This window comes from Coturnix japonica, chromosome 3, assembly GCF_054131305.1.
Source record: "Coturnix japonica strain WE chromosome 3, WE-NBRP24, whole genome shotgun sequence".
NCBI lineage: Eukaryota > Metazoa > Chordata > Aves > Galliformes > Phasianidae > Coturnix > Coturnix japonica.
In genome coordinates this window covers 35,109,299-35,130,182 of record NC_140665.1, presented here as the reverse complement: position 1 = coordinate 35,130,182, position 20,884 = coordinate 35,109,299, and the positions used below count along the sequence as shown (strand labels likewise).

Here is a 20,884-nt window from a genome sequence, read left to right as displayed (position 1 = left end):
GAGGTCTTTTCCAGCCTTAATGATTGAAATTGGCTTTAAATCTGTCATGGTGCAGCTGCTTCTCTGTGCTTGATGGGATAATGAAAATTCTTATCAACTAGCTTATTTAATACCTCCTAAAATTGTGTATCCTTCCCTTCTTTTCTTCTTTTTTTCATCCTTCATACTTTTTCCTCTTTATACTTTCTCCTCATTTCCTCTTTCTTTGCATTTCTGTAACTTTAGCTACAGCTAATGGTCCAAATCTCAGTGTTGTATCTTCCTCTTCTATTCCCTGGAATGGGAGAAAGGTCTGCAACTCTGCTGGAATAAACTAGCCATGTACAACTCATTCTCAGAACAGACCAAAGAAAGATTTGAAATTTAAAAATGATAACTAATCTGTAAAATAATAGTCATAGTAAGTCTGGTGATGCTCTCAAGATGAAACATCACAATACTTAAATTCTTCAGCAGAGTGTGAACTTTTTGTCAGTGCTGCAGATACAGAAAAAAGAGATTTTACTCACAGAAAACTTAAAAATACGAGTAAATGGGACCACAGTATGCTAACTGCACACAGCAGCACTTGCAAAGCTAGTGACATTTTACAAGACAGCAAGAACAAGTTACTTTAAACACTTTAAAAAATTCTATCATTTTAGGTCACCTATTTAGAAGAAGTAGCCAAAATAACAAATTTTAAATAGTTTCTATTGATTAGCTTTCCTTTATTGTAATATAACTTTAATTGTTCACAGTAAATATCGTGTCTTACCTGAATTATTACAGGTGTTCTTAATTACCTAAATTTTACCATTGGAAATCTGAACAGTTTCTCCTTATGCCAAATTCATATTTTTTCTACAAAATATCAACTGTAAACATGAAATGCTATTTTTTTTCAGTGCCTGATTATAACCCTTCAAGCTGCCTCCACCACGCGGTGATATCAAACCATCTTCCTCTCTGTGGGAAAAGATATTACACTGAGAACATATTAATATAAATTAGATAAATTTAATCACTTATTGAAGGCTCAATATACATAAAACACTAAAATATCAAACATTTTGTTAAAAGGATGGAATCACTGTATGCAATGCTAGAGTATCTTTCTCTTTTTGCAAATATAAAAGTGCATAGATACAGCGACCAGTGGCTGAGAACGAAGTTGTTGACATTGAAATGAACATGCTTTTTGTAAGGGCAAACCCTTTACATCCTAAGATGTAAATTTATTTACATTTAATTATTTAATTTAATTTATCTATCTATAGCAAAACAAAAATAACATGAAAGAAATGAGCAATTATCATGTTTTCTCTTAGCTTGTAATTTAATCTAGAAAACCGAATGAGCACTATAAGTACTTCTAAACATGATGCAGAGCCAGATTGCCAGTGCTGATGTTCTAGAAGGGTGCATGTATAAGTAATTTGCCTCTTCAAAAGCACATGCACAAACATGTATTTTGAGTTGAGGTCATCAATCCCTACTCCCAGGAATATGGTGATATATTCAGTGACTGGGGCCAAAAGGTTCTGTATTTGGGGTCTGATTTTCCTTTATTTGAAGTCTTATTCTTGACCACGAGATCAATGGCTCCCAGTCCTGGCAGTTATTCTTCACATTGCCCTTATACCTCTCAAAGATTTACCCCTAGAGGAAGCAAGCAGTTTCTTAATAGCTTCTGTCACAGTTTTTACCAAGATGGAAAAGCTGCATGTTGTAGATCCATGTTGCCGATTTATTAGACTGAAGCAAATAAATCACATCAGCTTAATGGATGTGACGGAGAATCAGCTCCCATAACTCAAAATTAGTTCTCAAACTTATTCATCCAACATGACAGGTGGCCCTGTCCAGAGCAGAATCCTACTGTCATTTGGTATGATCAACATTCACAAAAGTGAGAAAAAGCTGTTTCTGTTCTGTTACTGAACAATAAATAGAACAATCATTACTGACACTACAATGTAGGCAAAAGTTCCTCTGCTCTTCTTTAGCCACTACTTTTTCCAAAGTGCCAGAGCAGGTTAGCATTAATATAGCACGAGGCTCCTGTTAAACATATATGATATATGGATGTGGGGTAAAGATGCATAAAGTATATTTAAACAAACAAATAAAACCAAAACAAAACCGATTATCCTTTTTTACTGGCTGTTTTTCATCGGAGCTTTGATTTGCATGACTTTATCACACAACACAGCTAAGGAATTCCACCAGGGAGCAAGAAGAGAATGGCTTACTGAGTACATACATACAGCCATTAGGTGGCTTTTTATTTAACCACTGCCCTAGTCATTGTGGATATCATTACTTTGGTTTTTTTCACTTTTTTTCTTGTTCTTTTTTTCTTCCCTGCAAAGCAGCAAATGAGACAAACTAAACCTCAGCCAATTTCAAATATTTCTCCCTCATTCCTAAGAACTCTGTTCACTGGAAGCGCTTGCAGTTTAGGGAATCATAGGATAACTCAGGCTGAAGGAACCTTAGGAATTCGCTATTCTAACCTGTTCCATTGCTTGGCTGTAAAAAAAGCTTTTCTTTATACACTATTTGAATCTCATCCTTTCTGTTCATGCTTGTCTCTCATCCCTTCAGCACATATCACCCTGAACAGCCTGGTTGCATCTTCTTGAAAACTGCTTTGTCACTATTGGAAGGTTGTTACTCCTGAAGACATCTTTTTCCCAGGCTTCTCCAATGCAACTGGCTCCAGTCTCTCCTAACAGGCCAAGTGCTCCAAAACCTTACAATTCTGGCAGACCAAATACATTCACTCCTGTTTACAAGTGCCTTTCTTGTACTGGAGGTTCCAAAATTGGATGCAGCGTAGATGTGACCTAATGAGCGCTGAGTTGAGGGGCATAATCATTTCACTCAATCTATCAGGCTCTGCTGTTGTCAGTGTAGCCCAGAACGTCAGTGCCCTTCCTTGTTCCCAGGGTGCACTACAAGCTCATGCCCTGCTTGTTTCTCAGCAGGAACTCAAATCCTTTTCCACTGAGCTACATCACAGGCATCCAGGGCCTTTCCTGCTGTGTTGCACATGGCTCTTCTCCAAGCACAAGTCTTTGTACTTGGTCTTGTTGAAGTTAGTAATATTCCTTCAGCCTGACCATGTTCTCCAGAATGGCAGTCCTGTCCTTGACCCAAAAAATTGCTCATGCCCGGTTTAGTGCTATCTTCAAAACTGAGAGGAATGCACTTGTCACCTCTCCAGGTCATTGATAAGATGGGCAGGTCCCACCAAAATCCCCAGCAGGACTCCTCTCTTTACAGGCCTCCACGTAGAGTACAACCCATTAAACACACTATGATATACTTTAGGAAAGTTCAGAGTAAAAACATCCATCAAGTTTGGCGCGAATGTGAAGATTTCTATATTGTGACCAAAACTGAACTGCCAACAGAGCTTCTGATGCAGAATTACTTCAGTACTTCACAGGTTAATATGTCTTCCTTTGGCAGACCACAGGCACTATAACTGAAACCAGTCTTCAGCCCAAACAGTCACTGACTGGAGTTCATCAGATTCTAATGTCTATGTAGCTCATCCCTATAGTGGCTTTACTTGGATGACATTTACTTTTGTCCCATTGTGTTTGCTGTTATCATCTATTTGCTGAGTGTCATCACTGGCAATAATAAAAATGATGGAGGAAGAGCTGAATGTCACTTTCTTCTTTGGCCTGTCCCCTACTTTCTGAGACATTACTATCGGTCGTATTGGTTTGACATTCCCTGCTCCTGAGGGCTCTTTCATGGTCCTCTGGAATCTCATCAGGCGAAAGCACAGGAGTTGCAAAAGGCATTGTCGAAACTGCAAGAGGAAATATACAGCATGAAATTACAACTTCCTAAGTGTTCACTATTATGTATGATCCAGTGAAGACAGTAATACAGTAAGTTAATAAAAATAACCGATTTCTCCTTATACCCCCTTTGTTCTCAGTTGGTTTCAATGCTGTAGTGAACATGGTGGCTTTTTAGTGAGCACTTTTCCCCCACAGACCCAAGAGGAGATAGGATGACACACCCAGTAGAGGGTACTAAAATGCAATTTAATACCTTACCATTGCTCTGCAATCAATAAGGAAGACTCAGCCTCAGAATGTGCTGTAAGTATTTTTCCATCTGAGTATTTAAAAAATTACAAAGCTCATTTAGCAAGGGAAGAATTTTCTCAGAAGCACTTCATCAGAGGAGATAAAGAGAAGGAACAAAGGGCAAAGGGGAATTAAATGAAAGTGAAGTTTCCCATTCATATAACTCAAGGGACTGGAATTTTAACAAAACCACTGAATAACAATGTCAAATAAAATTTCAGAAGTCAGTAATGCAAAATTAAAATGTTCCCTTTGAACAGGGAAGGAAGTCTTTCAGCTAACTAGAAGCCACTTATGACACAGGTAGCCTGTTCTACATTGAGACTAAGAAATTCAAGATATTCAATGAAAGCTCTCATCAGTAAATAAGATGTCAGTTTCAGAAGCAGCATCGTTCTCAATGCTCCAGTTATGGTCTCATCCTCACATAGGGAAGTACAGAAGTACGAGGGCTTATAAGATACACCCATTCAGTAGTTCTATGTCTGCACACATCTAAAGCTTAAGTATGACCATATGGGGAAATTCTCTGCTTTTACAAGAAATAAGTTGGTATCTTCCTTTTAACTCATAACAAGGCATGGCTGGAGTGCTCTTGCAGAGCACTTCAAACACAAACAAATCAAACAAACAAAGAGCACACACACACAAAAAAAAATAAATCCAAACACCTTTTCTCTGAAAATGTAGTAGGACATCCTTCTCAGGCACATTCCAGTTAGCTATTTTAAGGATTATTCTACATTATCCTACATGGCCAATGACTTTGTTGTCTAGCAAAACACAATAAACTCTCTGGCACGTCAGTTTGGAACAAGGTTTTATAACAGGAAATTAATCCTACTCTGATATAGGGGAGGCAGTAGATCTTGTTGGAAAAAGAACCTAAAAAGACAATGAAAGGTGATCTGATGCTATGTGAAAACACAGCAGAATGGTCATGCAGAGGCCTTGAATATTTCAAAGTTAATGTGGTACTTCTGAGTAGCATGGAAGCATAGATCAGACTTAAGAAGGTCACAACAGTGAATAATTGTTTTTTCATTCCCAAATTATCCCAAAAGATAAGCAAAAATATTATCACTTAAGACTTAATCTGAAATTAGAGGTCAGTGAAAAGTACTTCTTGATGCAATTCCAGTACAAACACTAAGCTGAATCATTCTTTTCCCAGCCATGACTTTACTGGCATTTTTACCTGGTACTGATCTAATTTGCTTCTGGGTATCAGAACCTAGAAAATCTTCATCAGATTAAACAAATCAGTCTGACATCTATGTACAGAGTCGCTATATTAAAATCACTCAATTGAGAATACTCTTTTGGAATATGATTGTTGGCAAGGTCCTAAACGAAGTTAAACAGTTCTACAACCCCTTTCTTCCCTCTCCACCCCCCAGGTTTAGCAACCCATATCCAGGGCCAGCTCCAATATCCTCCAGTACCTACCTTTCTACTCATGAAGATGTAGATGACTGGATTATAAGCAGTACTTGATTTGGCAAAGAAAGATGGGATTATAGCTACTGTGGGAGTTACAAGGTTGCTATAGCCATATGTTACTAGGAGGGAGACAACTGCATAAGGCATCCAACAAATAAGGAAGGTAGAGATCATTAAGAAACACATTTTAGCCACTTTCTTTTCATATTTTAGAAGTTTAATCACTTGAGAAGTCTGAAAATCTTCCACACATCGAAGCTGTAAAAGGCAAAGAAAAATGTTAAAAGCATTGAATAGTTCTATTTTTATTTATAAAAAACTAGCTCACTAACAGTTTTAGGCATACATGGTTACGTGCTCATTTTATGAACTGCAGCTCTTCTGAAAGCTTGCTTCATGCTTCCCAGACTTTTACTGTGTATATTAATCAATATAAAAACTTTAAAGAACTAGCTTTCTTTCATCCATTACCATAGATAGGTTTGGTTTATATTTACTGGTCCTTTGTTTGAAAACTTAGGTGAGACTGCAATTCTTTTCTTTCTCCTAAAGACTGCTGATGACAATTCGATAAAATAGATTTCTCTGTACTCCTCTGCAACTTAGTTTGTCACTCTGAAATTGTAAAATCTCTCAAGCAGAATTCTAGGCAGCAGGTTCCCAATGCCATCTGAGTTAATGTAATAAAATGCAGAATTGGACATGTATGTGAATGTTCTTTGCAAGAGCTGTCAGCATTGCTATTACTGTTGATCACAAACGTGAATAACTTGAATGACATCATTAGACTTATTATCCACAGAACATGAAACACTAATACTTTCTATTACCTGAAGATCTGGCCTGAACATGGAAAACTTGTTTAACAGAGCTTGGAATAATTTTACATGATTGTCCTCTCAAGATCAACAAGGAGGAGAGAGAAAGAGTTATTTAAAGGTAAGATCTGCAACCACTGTTCTCTCTCTTTTAAAGGAAGGATCTGCCATTGATTGGTAAGCACAAACAGCTCCCTAACATGACATTTATCTATAACTCGCTGCCCAGTAAAACTACTCAACAAATAGACTTGGGTAGTTCTAGGTTGATTCTTCTTCAACTCTACATCCTTTCCAACAGTCCACATAGCTAAGCATTAAGGTCCTGAAGTGTCAGTGGGAAGTGAGAGTGTAAACCTAGGCTCTCATCTGAATTTAAAATACAATATTAGCATTTCACTGAAAATATCCAATTCAGAGAAATCTTATTTCCATCAACTTACCATTCTTACTGCATATAGGATATGGCCATAGCAATAGGCCATGATCACAACAGGTGCTACCAGACAGCCAAGGAAAAAAAGTAGCACAAACGAGGTATCATTGGGATCTTTTGACTTCCAGTCCATTGAGCAACCTAATCCATGAATTTCCAGTGTGTATCTGTTCCAGCCCAAAAGAGGTGCTCCAGTCCAGGCTAATGAATAAAGCCAAATGTATGTGATAGCTCGCCAAGACCAAGAGAAGTCAATCACTTTTGCATGGACTACTCGAATGTAGCGTTCATAGGCAAGAACAGTGAGAGTCATAATTGAAACAATTCCTGTAAGAAAAGGAAAATCAGTTTAATCATTCAGAAACGCTGTAAATTGGAATTAAGTCCTCTTGATAACCTTATAGCAAATGAAACATTTAACTCAAAATTAGCAGGCTCATTATGAATCTAACACCAATAAGCTTTTTTGCTGACAACTCTGTAATCATTATCGACTTACTCAAACAGCTCCTCTTCAAAATTACTCAGAGCAGGGTACTGCAATCTGATCCATTATCTATGGAGGGCAAAAAAGAAAGCAGAACAACCAAAAAGAAAGAGTGAGTGCTTATCCCTAAACATTACTTTATTATTGAGGGCACATGCTTCAAAGTTCTGGGGTTTCTTGTTTTGTTCTTTTTTCTTTCTTTCATCCTTTTAAGAAAAAGCTTTCACATAAAAATATGAGAACTAACAATAACAAAACCTATTAAGAATCCAGGCAATTCAGAGCTGAGACTTAGGTCAACAAAAGCATCCAAGAACTGGAAGCATTGAAATACACCTGCAGTGTGAACAAAACAACTAGCAGAACTCTAGATTCTTTAAAGAATTCATATAAATCTTTCTGTTCCAAAGAACAACTGCTAAAGCAAAGTGACACATTGCTGATGTAGTTCTGTCTGGAACAGATCTGGTTATTTTGAGTGTCCTTTACTATCTTGCTGCTACCATAAAAATACCATAGTCTTCATTTCAGTTATTTCAGCATTCCTGTCCTTTTCTGTCCACCTCTAATACACTACACGCTTAATTTGTCATGACAGAAATTCTGTGTCATTTCCAGCTCTCAGAACTATTCTATCCAGACACTTTTATAATTTAATGAAGTTGAGGTAATTCTGTCTTGATTGGAATATAAGGAACTCAGTTTGAGTGGTCTGTGAAATTTAATGCTCAAGAACAAATCTTCTCATTATACAAATGTCAATCAGTTTAAATCTGTTATGACTCAAACATCAAGCTCATATACATAGCCTTTTAAACAACACAACCTACACACAAAAGGGTTTCACGGCACACTGTGAATATATTCAAATGTGTATGTTTTATCTGAAAGAAAGCATGAGTATTTATCACACATACACACAAGGTTTTAATTCCACAACTGCATTCATATCAGCCATAATATATATTTACAGAGCTATGAGAAGGTTAAATACGCAGATCTGCTAAAAAGAGAATAATCCTTACATCCATCAGAAACCTTCAAGGGATATCATAAATTTCTCATGTCACTTTGAAAAAGCATAAGCATTAAGCAGTAAAAATATACAATAGTGTGTTTAAGCACCAGCAATGTGAATTTTAGGAAGACAAGAATAAAAAAAAAAAAATCTAGGGAAATATTTAATCTCTCTGTCAATAGTATGCTGGCTTTGCTGATTAACTGAGTATCTCATAAGACATGCTTTAAGATCTCTGGTAGAAAGGTTGCTTTATTCTGCAAGTATTAAGGGTTATTTTAAAAAGGTTATGAGTTCAAAAAGCTTTCCTGATTAGCAGCATTAACACCCTAATGGAAAATGTGACATTTTATTGTTATTGCTCCTCGTGAAGTAAAACAATTAACTTTTTAAAATTTTAATTACATACTTTTTTCTTTTCTTTTTTTTTTTTTTTTTGCCAGTGTTATCTATAAACTTTCATTGCAAAGAAATGTGGATATTTCTGGATATGCAGAAAGCAAGGTCTATTGATTTCACAATTTTGTATAGTTTAATTTTTTCTCATGTAAGTCATTGCTGTATGAGTTTTTTCTTCACGGCTTTAACGAGAAACTGGACTATCAAATGTGAACCTGAGTGTGACAGAAAGACTTGAGGTTTTTCCCTTCTTTCTTTTTTTTTTTCTTTCTTTTTTTTTTTTTTTTTTAAATTAAGCTCATTGGAAGTTCTTTATTACAGCATCCCTGTCCAAGACTTAATATACAGAAAAATTGACTGACGGATTTGGAACTAAGCAAGACCTTAGCAGGAATCAGAAAATAACAGAATTATATAAGTGATATTCTAAGCTGTTAAACTCACAGAGGTATATGTTTTGTACAGCTAAACATGTTCTACTTCTTGAACACAAAGTAAGGCACGAAAATCACCTCCCAGTCCCATGTGCACAAAAGACTAGGAATCATAAGTTTTTACCTGATGGGTAACAAAATCATCCACAGATGTAGTCATGAAGGAGAAGTCGCATTATTCAACTCTAGGCAAAGTTAGGTTACCTGGTATATTTGGCTTTGTTTGTGAACAATGTAGAACAAGAGGACTCTGCCTCACAGTATGGTGGAGCAAAATTCCTAATTTAATCCCTTGGTCTGCATCACTTCTTTCTGTCCCATTAGAAGCTCAGGGATATCAGGATGATAAATAAGGTACCTACAATAAGTAGTGTCCCCATGTATACTTAATATTTAACATCCATATTCATATGCAAGCACTGAATTTTGGCTATGACAAAATCAGAAGCACACATGCTTGGCTGAACGATCTGAAAGCACAGGTGTTCAGTTCAGCATTAATAATTTACTGAGTCCTTGACATTTTCAAGAAAGCCACTGGAGGTTCAGTATCTCTAAGAAGTGGTACTTGCACAAAGTTCTTCAAATAGTTTTAGCTCAAGCCTGAATCCAGTGCTCCTTTAAAGAAAACCTGAGTTTTCTACTGGAAAAAGGGTCTTTGTCAGCCAACGCGTACTGAAATGCAAGTGCTGGTTTTCAGGGTATTTGGGAAGGGTCTGATGACATTAAGGCACATAATGCCAGTCAGAGCATATCAGGTTACATTCCTCTCGTTGATGCTGGATCTCTAAAAGGGAAAGGAAGGATCTCTAAAAAGGAAGTTTGAAACAAAATGCATTTCCAGGATAAGACAACATGTAGAGAATTTTGTCCCACAAAAGCTATATGTGCTTTGGAGCCATGCCTGCCTATTTGTGGTAGATGACGAGCAGAAATAACTGTAAAAAGAGGAACACCAAGATCTGCTCTAAAGAGGTATGTTTTATAATTTCCATAACTTGGCCACTCTCACTGAGGTGCTCTCTGTGGTGCATGTGCATTGCACAGGGCTGGCAGCACCCACAGAGCTGCTGAGCAGAATCTCATCAGGAGCCAGCAGTGTCCAGAGGGCAGATTTGAGGATCCCCCCCCAATTACAGATTAATTCTTAATATTGATATGTCTATGTTGAATCTAGCTATGATTCAATATAGCAGTCAAGTTTCAAAAAGATCCCAGGACTTACCTTTCCCCGTTCTCTAACAAGCAAATATTCTTTGACTAATCATAAGCTGAACTACAGAGGCTGGCAAGTACATGTCTGCTGATGCTATAGAAACTATCATTAGTATTGATGGTATCAATTTATAAGACTCCATATCCTGTGTTGAGCCTCCATGGGACTTGAGGAGCAGCAGAAGGTGGTTATTTGTTGTCCTCAGTATCTCACAAATGGCTGCATGCATCTGTTACTTAGCTCTATGCTGGCTAGTCAGACTCTCTACAGATTCTCTTTTATAGATGACACTGTAGTATGGATCATTTCTTTCAAAGGCTAGATCCATGGCATTTCACATATCAAGTAAATGGAATATTCTTTAGGTATGCAACATATCTGTCCTAATGCCACAATCCTCCCTTAGTATTTTGAGCTGGTATTTTGAGTGGAATGACACCCATATAGAGCAGCAGGAACTGTCAACTGACTCTTAGAACTTGTAGCTGTTATAGCAGGAAAGAAAGGAACTCTGTATGTATTTTTACATATAATAGGAACACACTGGAAAAAAAAAATCTCACATAAGGGTTGCTTTGAAAGTAATACCTCCTATGTGGCCCATAATGTCAGGGGTAGATGGTGGTGGCAAGGCAGTAGAGGCTGAACCTTTCCTGCCAATTCATTACACGCAGTTTCTGTGTGACAGATGGCAACAGCAACACAGGTTGACAGAATGGCATCTGAAATGGAAGAGCATATGAAGCGAAAGAGTATAATTAAATTCCTCCATGCAGTCAAAATGTCACCCACTGGCATTCACTGCCACTTGCAGATGTGGATGTGTCCACAGTGAGGCAATGGGTGGTGCATTTCAGCAGTGGAAATAGTGCCACTAAAGACAAGCCATGTCCTGGACGGCCACACAGCTGCCACACCACAAAATGAAAATGCCTATTGCAACTGCTGAATGTAAAGGTGTTACTTAGATCAAGCCAAATCCTGGCAGGGTTCTGACAAGAGCGCCCAGATGCAGGGCTTCTTGTGCAGCCCCTGCAGAAACGTGGTGCTCTGCCTAATGCTATCCTTTGAGTGGGATCAATAGTGGCAATTCTCACCTATAAAGAAGTCTTTTTAGCCCAGTAGCTGCACACATCATCAGTGCTCTCGCACTGCTTCCTGTTACCTTACATTTTATTTACATATGTACATAGCTCTGTTTGTTTCCACACATGAATCAGGTTTTGTGGCCCAGCATAGAGGAAAGCACTGAATTTTACATTTTTTTTCCCCTCTAAGCAGCTTTTCTACAAATGATGTAGATTTTGTACTGAATGAGGTTTACATTTTAATATAATGAAGTATATGCTGATTAAGTAAAACAAACAAACAAAAGCGTTACAGAAAGCCATTATGGATATTACTTCGGTATTAGCTCCTGGTATGAGAAACTGCACTTGTGGTTTTTTTCAAGCAAAGTAGGGAAATATGAAAATATTTTAATTCTCTTAACAAAACATGCATTTAATTATTTTTGTTTATTTTTAATGTAAGTTATTTTTTCCTATTCCAAGACTAAGGCCCGACATTCTGAGGATGGATTTAATTTACTAACGAAACAGGGATTTCCAAACTTTCTGGAAGACTTGACTAACCAGTATTTACAGATAACGCTCCTCTGATTTATAGATTTTCATCTCAAGAAATACTTCTTTCTCTGAGTACTGATCATAAATGCACTGTGTTAAGGAATTAAAAACAAACTAACAAACATAACAAAAACAAAACAAAACAAAACAAAACAAAACAAAAAAACCAACACAAAAACAACCCATTACTTTCCTACTGAAATAGTGCATTTGGTATAGGTTTCTTCATTTCTCATATATATGATATTCTATCTTTTCTGTACCCATCTTTTCCAGAAGTCACATTACTCTTGATAAACCACAGAATACCTCCAGCTAGACAGTGTAAGTCATCATGGAGAAGAGCTCAACAGAGTGCCTGAATGAGACTACACCTTGAGTAATGTGTTTAGTTTTGGGCTCCTCTCTAGAAGAAAGGCATCAAGGCCATGGAACATGTTCAGAAAAGGGCAATGAAGCTGTGAGGGATCTGGAGCACAAATCTTATAAGGAGCAGCTGAGGGAATTGGGATTGTTTAAACTGAAGAAGATCAGGGGAGACCTTATCAGTCTCAACAACTCCTTGAAAGGAGGTTATGGTGAGGTGAGGATTGGCTCTTTCTTTTCTGTAACTAGAGCTAGAACTTGAGGGAATGGACTGAAGTTGCAGCATGGAAGGTTCAGGTTGGATATGAGGAAAAATATATTCTCCAAAAGAGCAATCAGGCACTGAAAAGGGCTGCCCAAGGAGGTGGTAGATTCACTGTCCCTGCAGGCATTCATGAAGAGTTTAGATGTTGTACTAAGGAACATGGTTTAGTGGGGAAGTATTGGTGGTAGGTAGATGGTTAAATGACCTTAGAAGTCTTTTCCAACCTTGGTGATTATACAATTCTTTGTTTCTATGATCCATCTGAACTTCAGTGTATCATCCCATACAATGTGTGTATACTCTGAATTTCTAAATCTTAATTAGAACAAAATATTGTGACACCTTTCATGTGGACTGAGCAGCTTTACAAGATAACTACAACCTAATTCAGCAGTGAGATTCACTTCTAAGACAGTCAAAGTCTTCCATCAAAGAGCACATTATCATTGCTATTCTTGCAATAAATTTTAACTGTATTCCAATGTAGGCAGGCAAAAATCACTTCTTCTGGACAGAACAGACTCAAAAGTATATTTCATATACATCTGACCTATAAAAGCACAGCAGAATTAATCGCCTCCTCCACACTGAATCCTGCAAGTGATTAATTCACTGCAAACAAATTGCTAATGCTGAAGGCATGCTGGTCAAGTTTCCACCTGTCTGTAACACAAGATCCTAAAACCGCCTGCCAAGTAACAAAATGCTTTTACTGATATTAAATCAGTGCACTTAACATATATTGGTAATGCAAAATGGTGCTACAGGGAATCATCCTTTCACAGTATGTAGAAATAAAATAGATAAACCTGTAGATGCACATTTGTGTTGCACACATCATGTTCTACAACAGTCACTGTCATTTTAAAATCTTATTTTTGAAGAGCCAAAGATGCCCATAAAGACTACTATGCTCTTAGTCAGTTACTCCACAACTAAACAAATATTTCAGGTAAAGAGGTAACCATCCCTGTTAAATAAGACATTTGGGTGTATTTAACTGTCAAGTATCTTCTTTTGCTCTTAGACCCAAAACTCTACACCCTCAACAACACAAAACCTTCCAAGTGTGAGTTGTGTAATATAATCAGATTTAGAGATTACACAGATCTCTACTACTTGCATCGTGATTGACTACTATAGACAGGAAAAGATTTTCAAACTTTCATGTACAGAGAGGGGGACAGGCTCAGTAGCACCAACATTGAGTTGACTGCACACCTCTACAGAAAGGTGAATCCTACAGATTAAACAGATCACTTAACTGTACTATCTATTTTACTCCATCAGGATGGTGCACCTGTTAAAAAATAAGCATCAGAACTCAGTAAACTAAGCTAGATGGGGATTATTGTCCAAGACATACTACCACGTCATTGAAACTTAAACTAGCCAGTACTCATTTGATCTGTCATTTTCCCTGCACTGGTATATGGAGTGTTGAGAATGGCTATGCAATGCATATGGAAGCTCTTTTCATGACCTATGCTGTGGTGATGCAAGCACCTCAACTATAGCTTGTCTTACATGCAGTATGTCCCAATTTATACAAAAAAAAAGGGAACAAATTGCTACACAGGCTTGTGCAGTAATAAAGTTATGATAATGCAAAAGTAGACTACTGCAAGGAACACAAAAATAGCTTTGTATTCCTTGGCAGACATTCAATCTGTAGCTCTGTTACCTTCTTCTCAACTGAAAAGTTTCAAAATACGTAAGTTTGCTTATAAAGCCTAAAGTTCTCATGTGCTTCCATGAGTGGTACAATCAGAAGTACTTTTGCAAAATAAATATTCTGATTCTCTTATGTAAAGTTTCTATAAGAGATGCAGAGAGGGCTCTCAAAACAAACAGGTTTCTTCATGACTTAACAAAGACTTCTGAAAATGCAAATGCTACCAGTATATTTTAAGAAAACACTCTGCCTGTAACATAGGTGACAAAAATACAGCTGCATGATCATGACTTTCAAAGTGAATCCTAATTTTGATTTATTAGCTACAGTAATTGGAAAGAATCTGATTTTCAAAACTTGTTGAGAAAAAAACTCTGTGTTTAAAACAGAAATCACAACTATTTTAAAGTAGCTTTAATCATATATTCTAAACAGTTTCACAGTCAGGAAAAACTGTAGTTTAAATTGTTGAAAACTTAAATTGCTCAAGACTGAAATGCTATAAAGTCAATAGTGAATATCATTCTACTATTTGAAATTGTTTCAATTCATCTTCCTCAAGGAGGCAGTTTGAATTCATGACATGAATAATACTGCGACCAGAAGAAGTCGAATGCAGAGTTAGGAGAGGGTCTGCAACTCAACATGATAACAAGTTATTAGAACAAGCTGCAATAATAGGCATAGAATGGGTAGTGCTTTTCAGCCTTGTATATCTCAAATCCAAAAGCCTTCCTCCCAGTTCTTATCTATACACCAACTACAGACCATACAACTATTTCTGGAAGGCATGTCCTTATCAGGACAGGCTGAGGACACTTGGGTTATCTAGTTCACAGAAAAGTAGGCTAAGAAGTGACCTTGTTGTTCCCAATTTCTTGAGGAAGAAACCAATCCTGGAAAACAACCAGAGGACAAATGGGAATGGCAAAAAGCTATAGCAGGGGAGAGCTCAGAAAAATTTCTTTACTACAAGTGTGAACACAGGAACATATCTCCTAGCAAGGTGGTTGATGACCCATGCCTGTCAACATTCAGGAAGAATTTGGATAATATCCTTTAGCTTTTGGTTAGCCCTCAAGCTGTCAGGCCATTGGACTCAATGATCTTTTTAGGACCCTTCCATCTGAACTATTCTAACTGCAGAAGGCAGCTTAGACTGATTTCATGGGTGCCCTCCTAAGAAAAAAATAATTAGCTTGAAATTGAACAGCCTTTGGATCAGAAGAGTGCAGAATGTCTTGTATACCAAAGACAAAGAATATACTCACATACTCAAGAATATAATCACATCACTTTCAATAAGCAGGTTCTGGTCATTTGGTGTGAAATGAGCTGAAATGTGTCCAAACCCAGCAGACAAACAGCCACAGAAGCGAAGTAACCTCACAATATTTGTCATTACGAATGAAAGAACTCCATAGAGATATCCCTTCCCCTTTATTCTAGAAAGGTCTTCACTACACCTCTGGTTTACTGAAGTTTACTGAAGTTGAAAGCTGCAACTATTTTGCTTAGTTAGTGAGGCCTCTACTTTTAAATGCCAATTTAAACTGTCAATTTAATCTGATCAGATAGTGTACTAATTCCCAGAAGTTCTCAAAAGAAGAGTGCTACACTTATTAACAGTAGTTATTATGAATACAAGATTTCATTATTTTACTTTCCCCCTGCCAACTCTCACCTCAAGAAAATAGTTGATGTGGGCTTTTATATACAAAGAGAACTGTATTTGTAGGTATAATACCTGGTTACACTGCTTGAAATCTCCAATTAGCCTGTTTGATACCACCAAAATAGAACAGTATCCTTAAGTCACTGCTTTCTTCATAGGCATATTAAAATGGAAAACAGAAGCTGTGGTGACAGTAGTCCAGATGATAAACATCAAAGATGCTACCTGCAGGGCATTTTTTTTTCTTCAGTATTTACATGCCTCTGCTGTCCTACTTGTTTAGGTGGTGAACTATTAATCTTCAGTGGCAGAAGAGAACAGACTCTGTATTTCCAGCAGAGAATTTGGAAGTAAAAATATGCATGAGAGGGAACCTTTCGACAGGAATTAACTTTATTAGGTTGGAGTCAAATTATAATATTCAAGTGGAAAAAAAAAACCATATTACTTCACAAGGCAGCTGAATGAAGCAGTGCTCAGGAATACTGAATGCCTGAATTAAGCAGTGCACTTACCTTCCACTTCTATGCGAAAGACAGTACGCACAAATGTATATTTTAATACATCCTAAAAAACTTGTTTACACTGACACATACTACCTAGAGGAAAATAACATGACCAACCAAGCACAAGATGTAATTTTGCAAACAAAAATGCTATCTGAATCATTCTGTAAATAAGACCCATGAATTTGTCTTCTTTGGAAATAAGTTTTATATCAAAGCAATGCAAGAAAGAAACTATATATATGGGATATATAGTGACATAACATATTGCTAAAAATCAGAAATGAAAAGTCACGTATGAGCAAACATTTTGCATCTCGTTATTTCTATTTAATCCTGCTTTGGAATCACAGAATCACAGAATTGTAGGGGTTGGAAGGGACCTCTAGAGATCATCGAGTCCAACCCCCCTGCCAAAGCAGGCTCCCTACACCTGAAGAGATGATTACCATGGTCTTTTTCCATTGCCCTTACTACACATCTTATTTTTTGACTCTACACCAAATGCCTTCACCAAAAATCCTAAGTAAAACATAAAGAATAAAGATAGAAGCAGAATATGTAAATTGTCTTGCGCAAGTTTAACATTGAGCTGCCCAGTACAATCAGCTGGAAGTATTTGAGTGTGCTGACTGATGCAGACAGCCCAATGCTAGATGTGTGGGATCCCCGGGAGAGCGGCAGGGAGCAGGAGGGACCCAGGGCCTCGGGGGTCGGAGGGACGGGAGCGGCGGCACCCACCGAAGAGGCTGTTGCTGAATCCATCCCAGACGCATCCGGCGGCGTCCCACACCCAGCGGCTCCGCAGGCAGGACATGAAGGTGAGGCTGACGCCGCAGACGGACACCAGCAGGTCGCTGAGGCTGATGTTGACGAGGAAGAGATTGGTGGGCGTGCGGAGCCGCTTGAACTTGTAGTAGAGCACCAGCACCAGCAAGTTGTTGCACACGCCCAGCGTGCCGATGGTGGCGATGAGCAGCGCCAGCAGCTCGTAGGTGCCGGCGCTGAAGAGCGGCCGCTCGCCCGGCACCTCGTGTCCCGCTGCTGCGGGTTGCGGGCGACTCGTCGCCCCCGTGCCGTTCCCAGAGTGCATGGCTCAGTGCATGGCTCAGTGCATGGCTCAGCGCACGCCACGGCCCGGCCGGAGCGCGGCCGCTACCCAGGGCGGCAGGAGGAGGAGGAGCGCCCACCGCCTTCCCACCCACGGAGGACGTGCCCTTCGCCCCCGGCGTGGCACCTCCCAAGCCCCGCTGTGCCGCTTGCTGCAGTGAGCGCTCTGGATGTGGTTAGCATCGTGCCTGTTCTTGTTCTTAGCATCAACCCTGTTCTTGAGATGCTCCGTGTGTTTGGGCTCGGAGAGGCTGCTGTCCGTGCGGGGCAGACCTTTCAGCTGCGGTTCATGAAGACGTAGAAACTGTTAAGCCAATATCCAGATGTTTCACCATCGCAGTAAGTGAAAGCCCTTACAGTGAAAATAGTTCACGTTAGGACTGGCTTCTTTTTGTGGGTGCATCTCCTAGTGAGGCGGAGTTAGCAGTCTCCACTTACACCTATCTAGGACTGGCAGCAGAGGGGCAAGGTGCTTCCTGTGGCACTCTGAGGTGGCTCTAACAGCTGTGCCTTCATGGACCGGCTGGCAGCATCCTGTCAGGGATAACCTCGTGGGGCAGGTAAGTTGTGTCAGGTACCAAAGCTCACACTGCACACTCACCAATTTTTACACCGTTATTTCCATCATGTGTTGTGAGAAAATGGTACAGAAACCTTCCTGTGGACAAGTCTAGCTGGAAGCAGACCAGATGCACCAGCAGCCTCCAGCTGAGCTGGGTTTGCTATACTGTCTCCAAACTTTGCATCTCCTCGAATATGTATCACTGCAGTTTTTGCTCAGCATGGCTTCAGGCTTAACATATTGTGCCAGAACAAACATCAGTCTTAGCCATGGGAAGACTCCTGTTTGTTTTCTTTACTAGCTGAACTGCATGTATTGTGATTGAAAGGTTCACCCGATGTGCTAATGCAGACCAGCATTCACAGGTGTGAGGGAGGTGACTGTCTCAACTTACTCTACCCTTTTAAACTCCGCCTGGAATACTGCAACCAGACCTGGGGCACCCAGTACAAGAAAGATGAGGAGCTGTTGGAGTGGTACAGGATGCCCAGGTGGGTAGCAGCCCTGCCCATGACAGAGGGTTGGAACTAGATGATCTTTAAAATCCCCCTCCAAAACCAAGCCATTCTGTGATTCTATGATAAAACTCAGTTTAGATCTGTTCCCAGCTTAGACTGAAAAAATAACCAATTGGATGCATCACCTGTGGAAGCAACAGGATTTTCATGGCAAATTTTACCTGCTTAGTTTGTGTTTGTTTCCTTGTTTTTCCCTCTCAGTACATGATTCCTTGTGGACTGAGACTGAAAATATAGGTAGTTGAAATGGTCTTGATATTCAAAGAAGCATTCCAGTATACAAATTATGGGCTTCAAGTGGCAATTTTATATGACAAAATAATGTTGGAATGCAATGGGTCAGGAAAATGAAACTCATCAAAGTATCTGTTCTTATCAATATAAGCTTTACTTACAGTGTTTTCAAATCCACCAAATATGATATATTCAATAACTGAAACTTCTTTTAAAAAGCTAGCTCAGTTTATTGCGGGTCTTCTGGCTTTGCTGCTTACAAAAGTAGAAGTCTTTCTCAAATAATTTCTGTTTTCCACTCTGAAATGTTGATTAGTGGAAGAACACATTACTTCAATTCCAAGCTTCCAATAACACAGCAGTAACACTTCAGCATGAGCATTAGGGAAGGCTTAATTTTTATCTTTCTTTGTTAGTAGAAGTGATTTACCTGTGCATGATAGACTGTGTGCAAAATTATTATATCAGTACACCATCATGGGTTGTTTAACCAGCTGTTGCATGGTAGAAGTCTAATAATTAGACATGACTAAGCTAAGTAGTGACACACCTCATTAATGTGAAAGGATCTCAGTCTTCTGCTCTTAAAAGAAAGCCTTAAACTGAGAGCGTACCTTATTTTGCCCTGCAAAATGAGAAGAGAAGAAAAAAAAGCTGCTAATTCAGTGTGGCAAGTAGTAAATTCTAGACAGTGTACTGCCCATTGGCAGATTCCATAATATGTTTAGAGTTTACAAGTAATATCTCAACTACAGCACCTGACAAAAATACTCACTCTAGGTGTCTTCTGAGTTTCTCAAAAAAACTATTCTCAAAAAGAGAATACATAAATTAAGTTTGACAAAGATCATATCTCATAATTCCTGATTAGAGATTCTTTTTCATAACAAAAATAAATAGATCCATAAATATGCAGTCTCTTCAATGCTTGATTTTTATGGTAGTCACATTATTAATACAGTCAAATTACAAACACTATTCAAGCAACCTTGAATTCTTCTTGAGAGCAGAGTTCTGTTTGTCTTCCAGGCAAACGCAGCATCATAATTCATTTGAGGGCAAACAAAAAGAAATGCTACATTATTTTATCATGTCAAATCAAAGAGAAAGCTGGAAAACAAATCCTGGCTTTGAGTTCTAGTCCAGCACTTGTCCTGCCTAACAGTGCAGATTGACATAGCCAACATAGCTGTGTCTTTGATCATCTAATTAATTCCAATATGTTATATTATTTTCTAAATGTTCCTGTTGATACAAAGCTGAAACACTAACAAAACTGAGATGTCCACCTTGCATTTTTTCAGGGTTGCACTAATTTGCAACCCATTATTTTAATTTCTGGAGGAATTTCTATTCAGCTACTGGAGGTGTATCCCAAAAGACCAAATATGTAAGTAGCTGAGCTTATGGGATTAAAGCAGTGCAGCAAGAAGTTGCAATATAAAGTCTCCATTGCTGTACCTTAAAAACAGTCCTTGAAAATCCCTCAGTAAGTTTGTTCACGTATCAGATGGTGCCGGGTTTTTGTTGCTTGTTTTGAACTCTCTAAAACTTACTGTTTCATAGGTATGGTAGAAAGCCAGACTGCAATCTCTGAAAGAAGATGAAAATAATAATAATAATAAATACATAAGAAAACAAATTCAGAGAAAAATGGTTACAAGTCTTCAGCTTTTTAATTAGGACTTCTACATCATTCTCCTAGCATTTGTTTTCATATGTGTTCTTTTTGCCATTCTTTAGCCTTAAACGCAGTTGAAAGCCCAGTGCTTATTCTCTATATATAGCTGCAGCACCTATCTATAGCACAAGGAAGAGTTTATGGCAAGAATCCTTTTATCTTGGCATTAAAGTGCACTTGACATTAAAAGGAGGCTTTTAATATAAATGGACATCTGCTGATAATGCAATATATTAAAAAAAAAACAAAAAAACATGTACAAACCTAATGGCAAGAGTTCAAAATTAGGGCTTGATCTTCCAGAATTTGTAATCCT

General features: G+C 38.4%; 2 protein-coding genes across 2 annotated transcripts in view; one reads left to right on the top strand and one right to left on the bottom strand.

The window, feature by feature from the left end:
• Window positions 1-20,884, top strand: part of WDR64 (WD repeat domain 64) — an 82,759-nt gene that overhangs the window by 9,046 nt on the left and 52,829 nt on the right. The gene's annotated exons all lie outside the window — the stretch shown is intronic.
• Window positions 980-20,796, bottom strand: OPN3 (opsin 3). The gene is made up of 4 exons (XM_032443771.2): window positions 17,205-20,796; window positions 6,802-7,121; window positions 5,547-5,798; window positions 980-3,811 (listed from the first exon to the last, which is right to left on the bottom strand). Exons 1-4 carry the CDS (start codon window positions 17,554-17,556, stop codon window positions 3,548-3,550), a joined length of 1,188 nt encoding a protein of 395 aa, XP_032299662.1. The 5' UTR covers window positions 17,557-20,796; the 3' UTR covers window positions 980-3,547.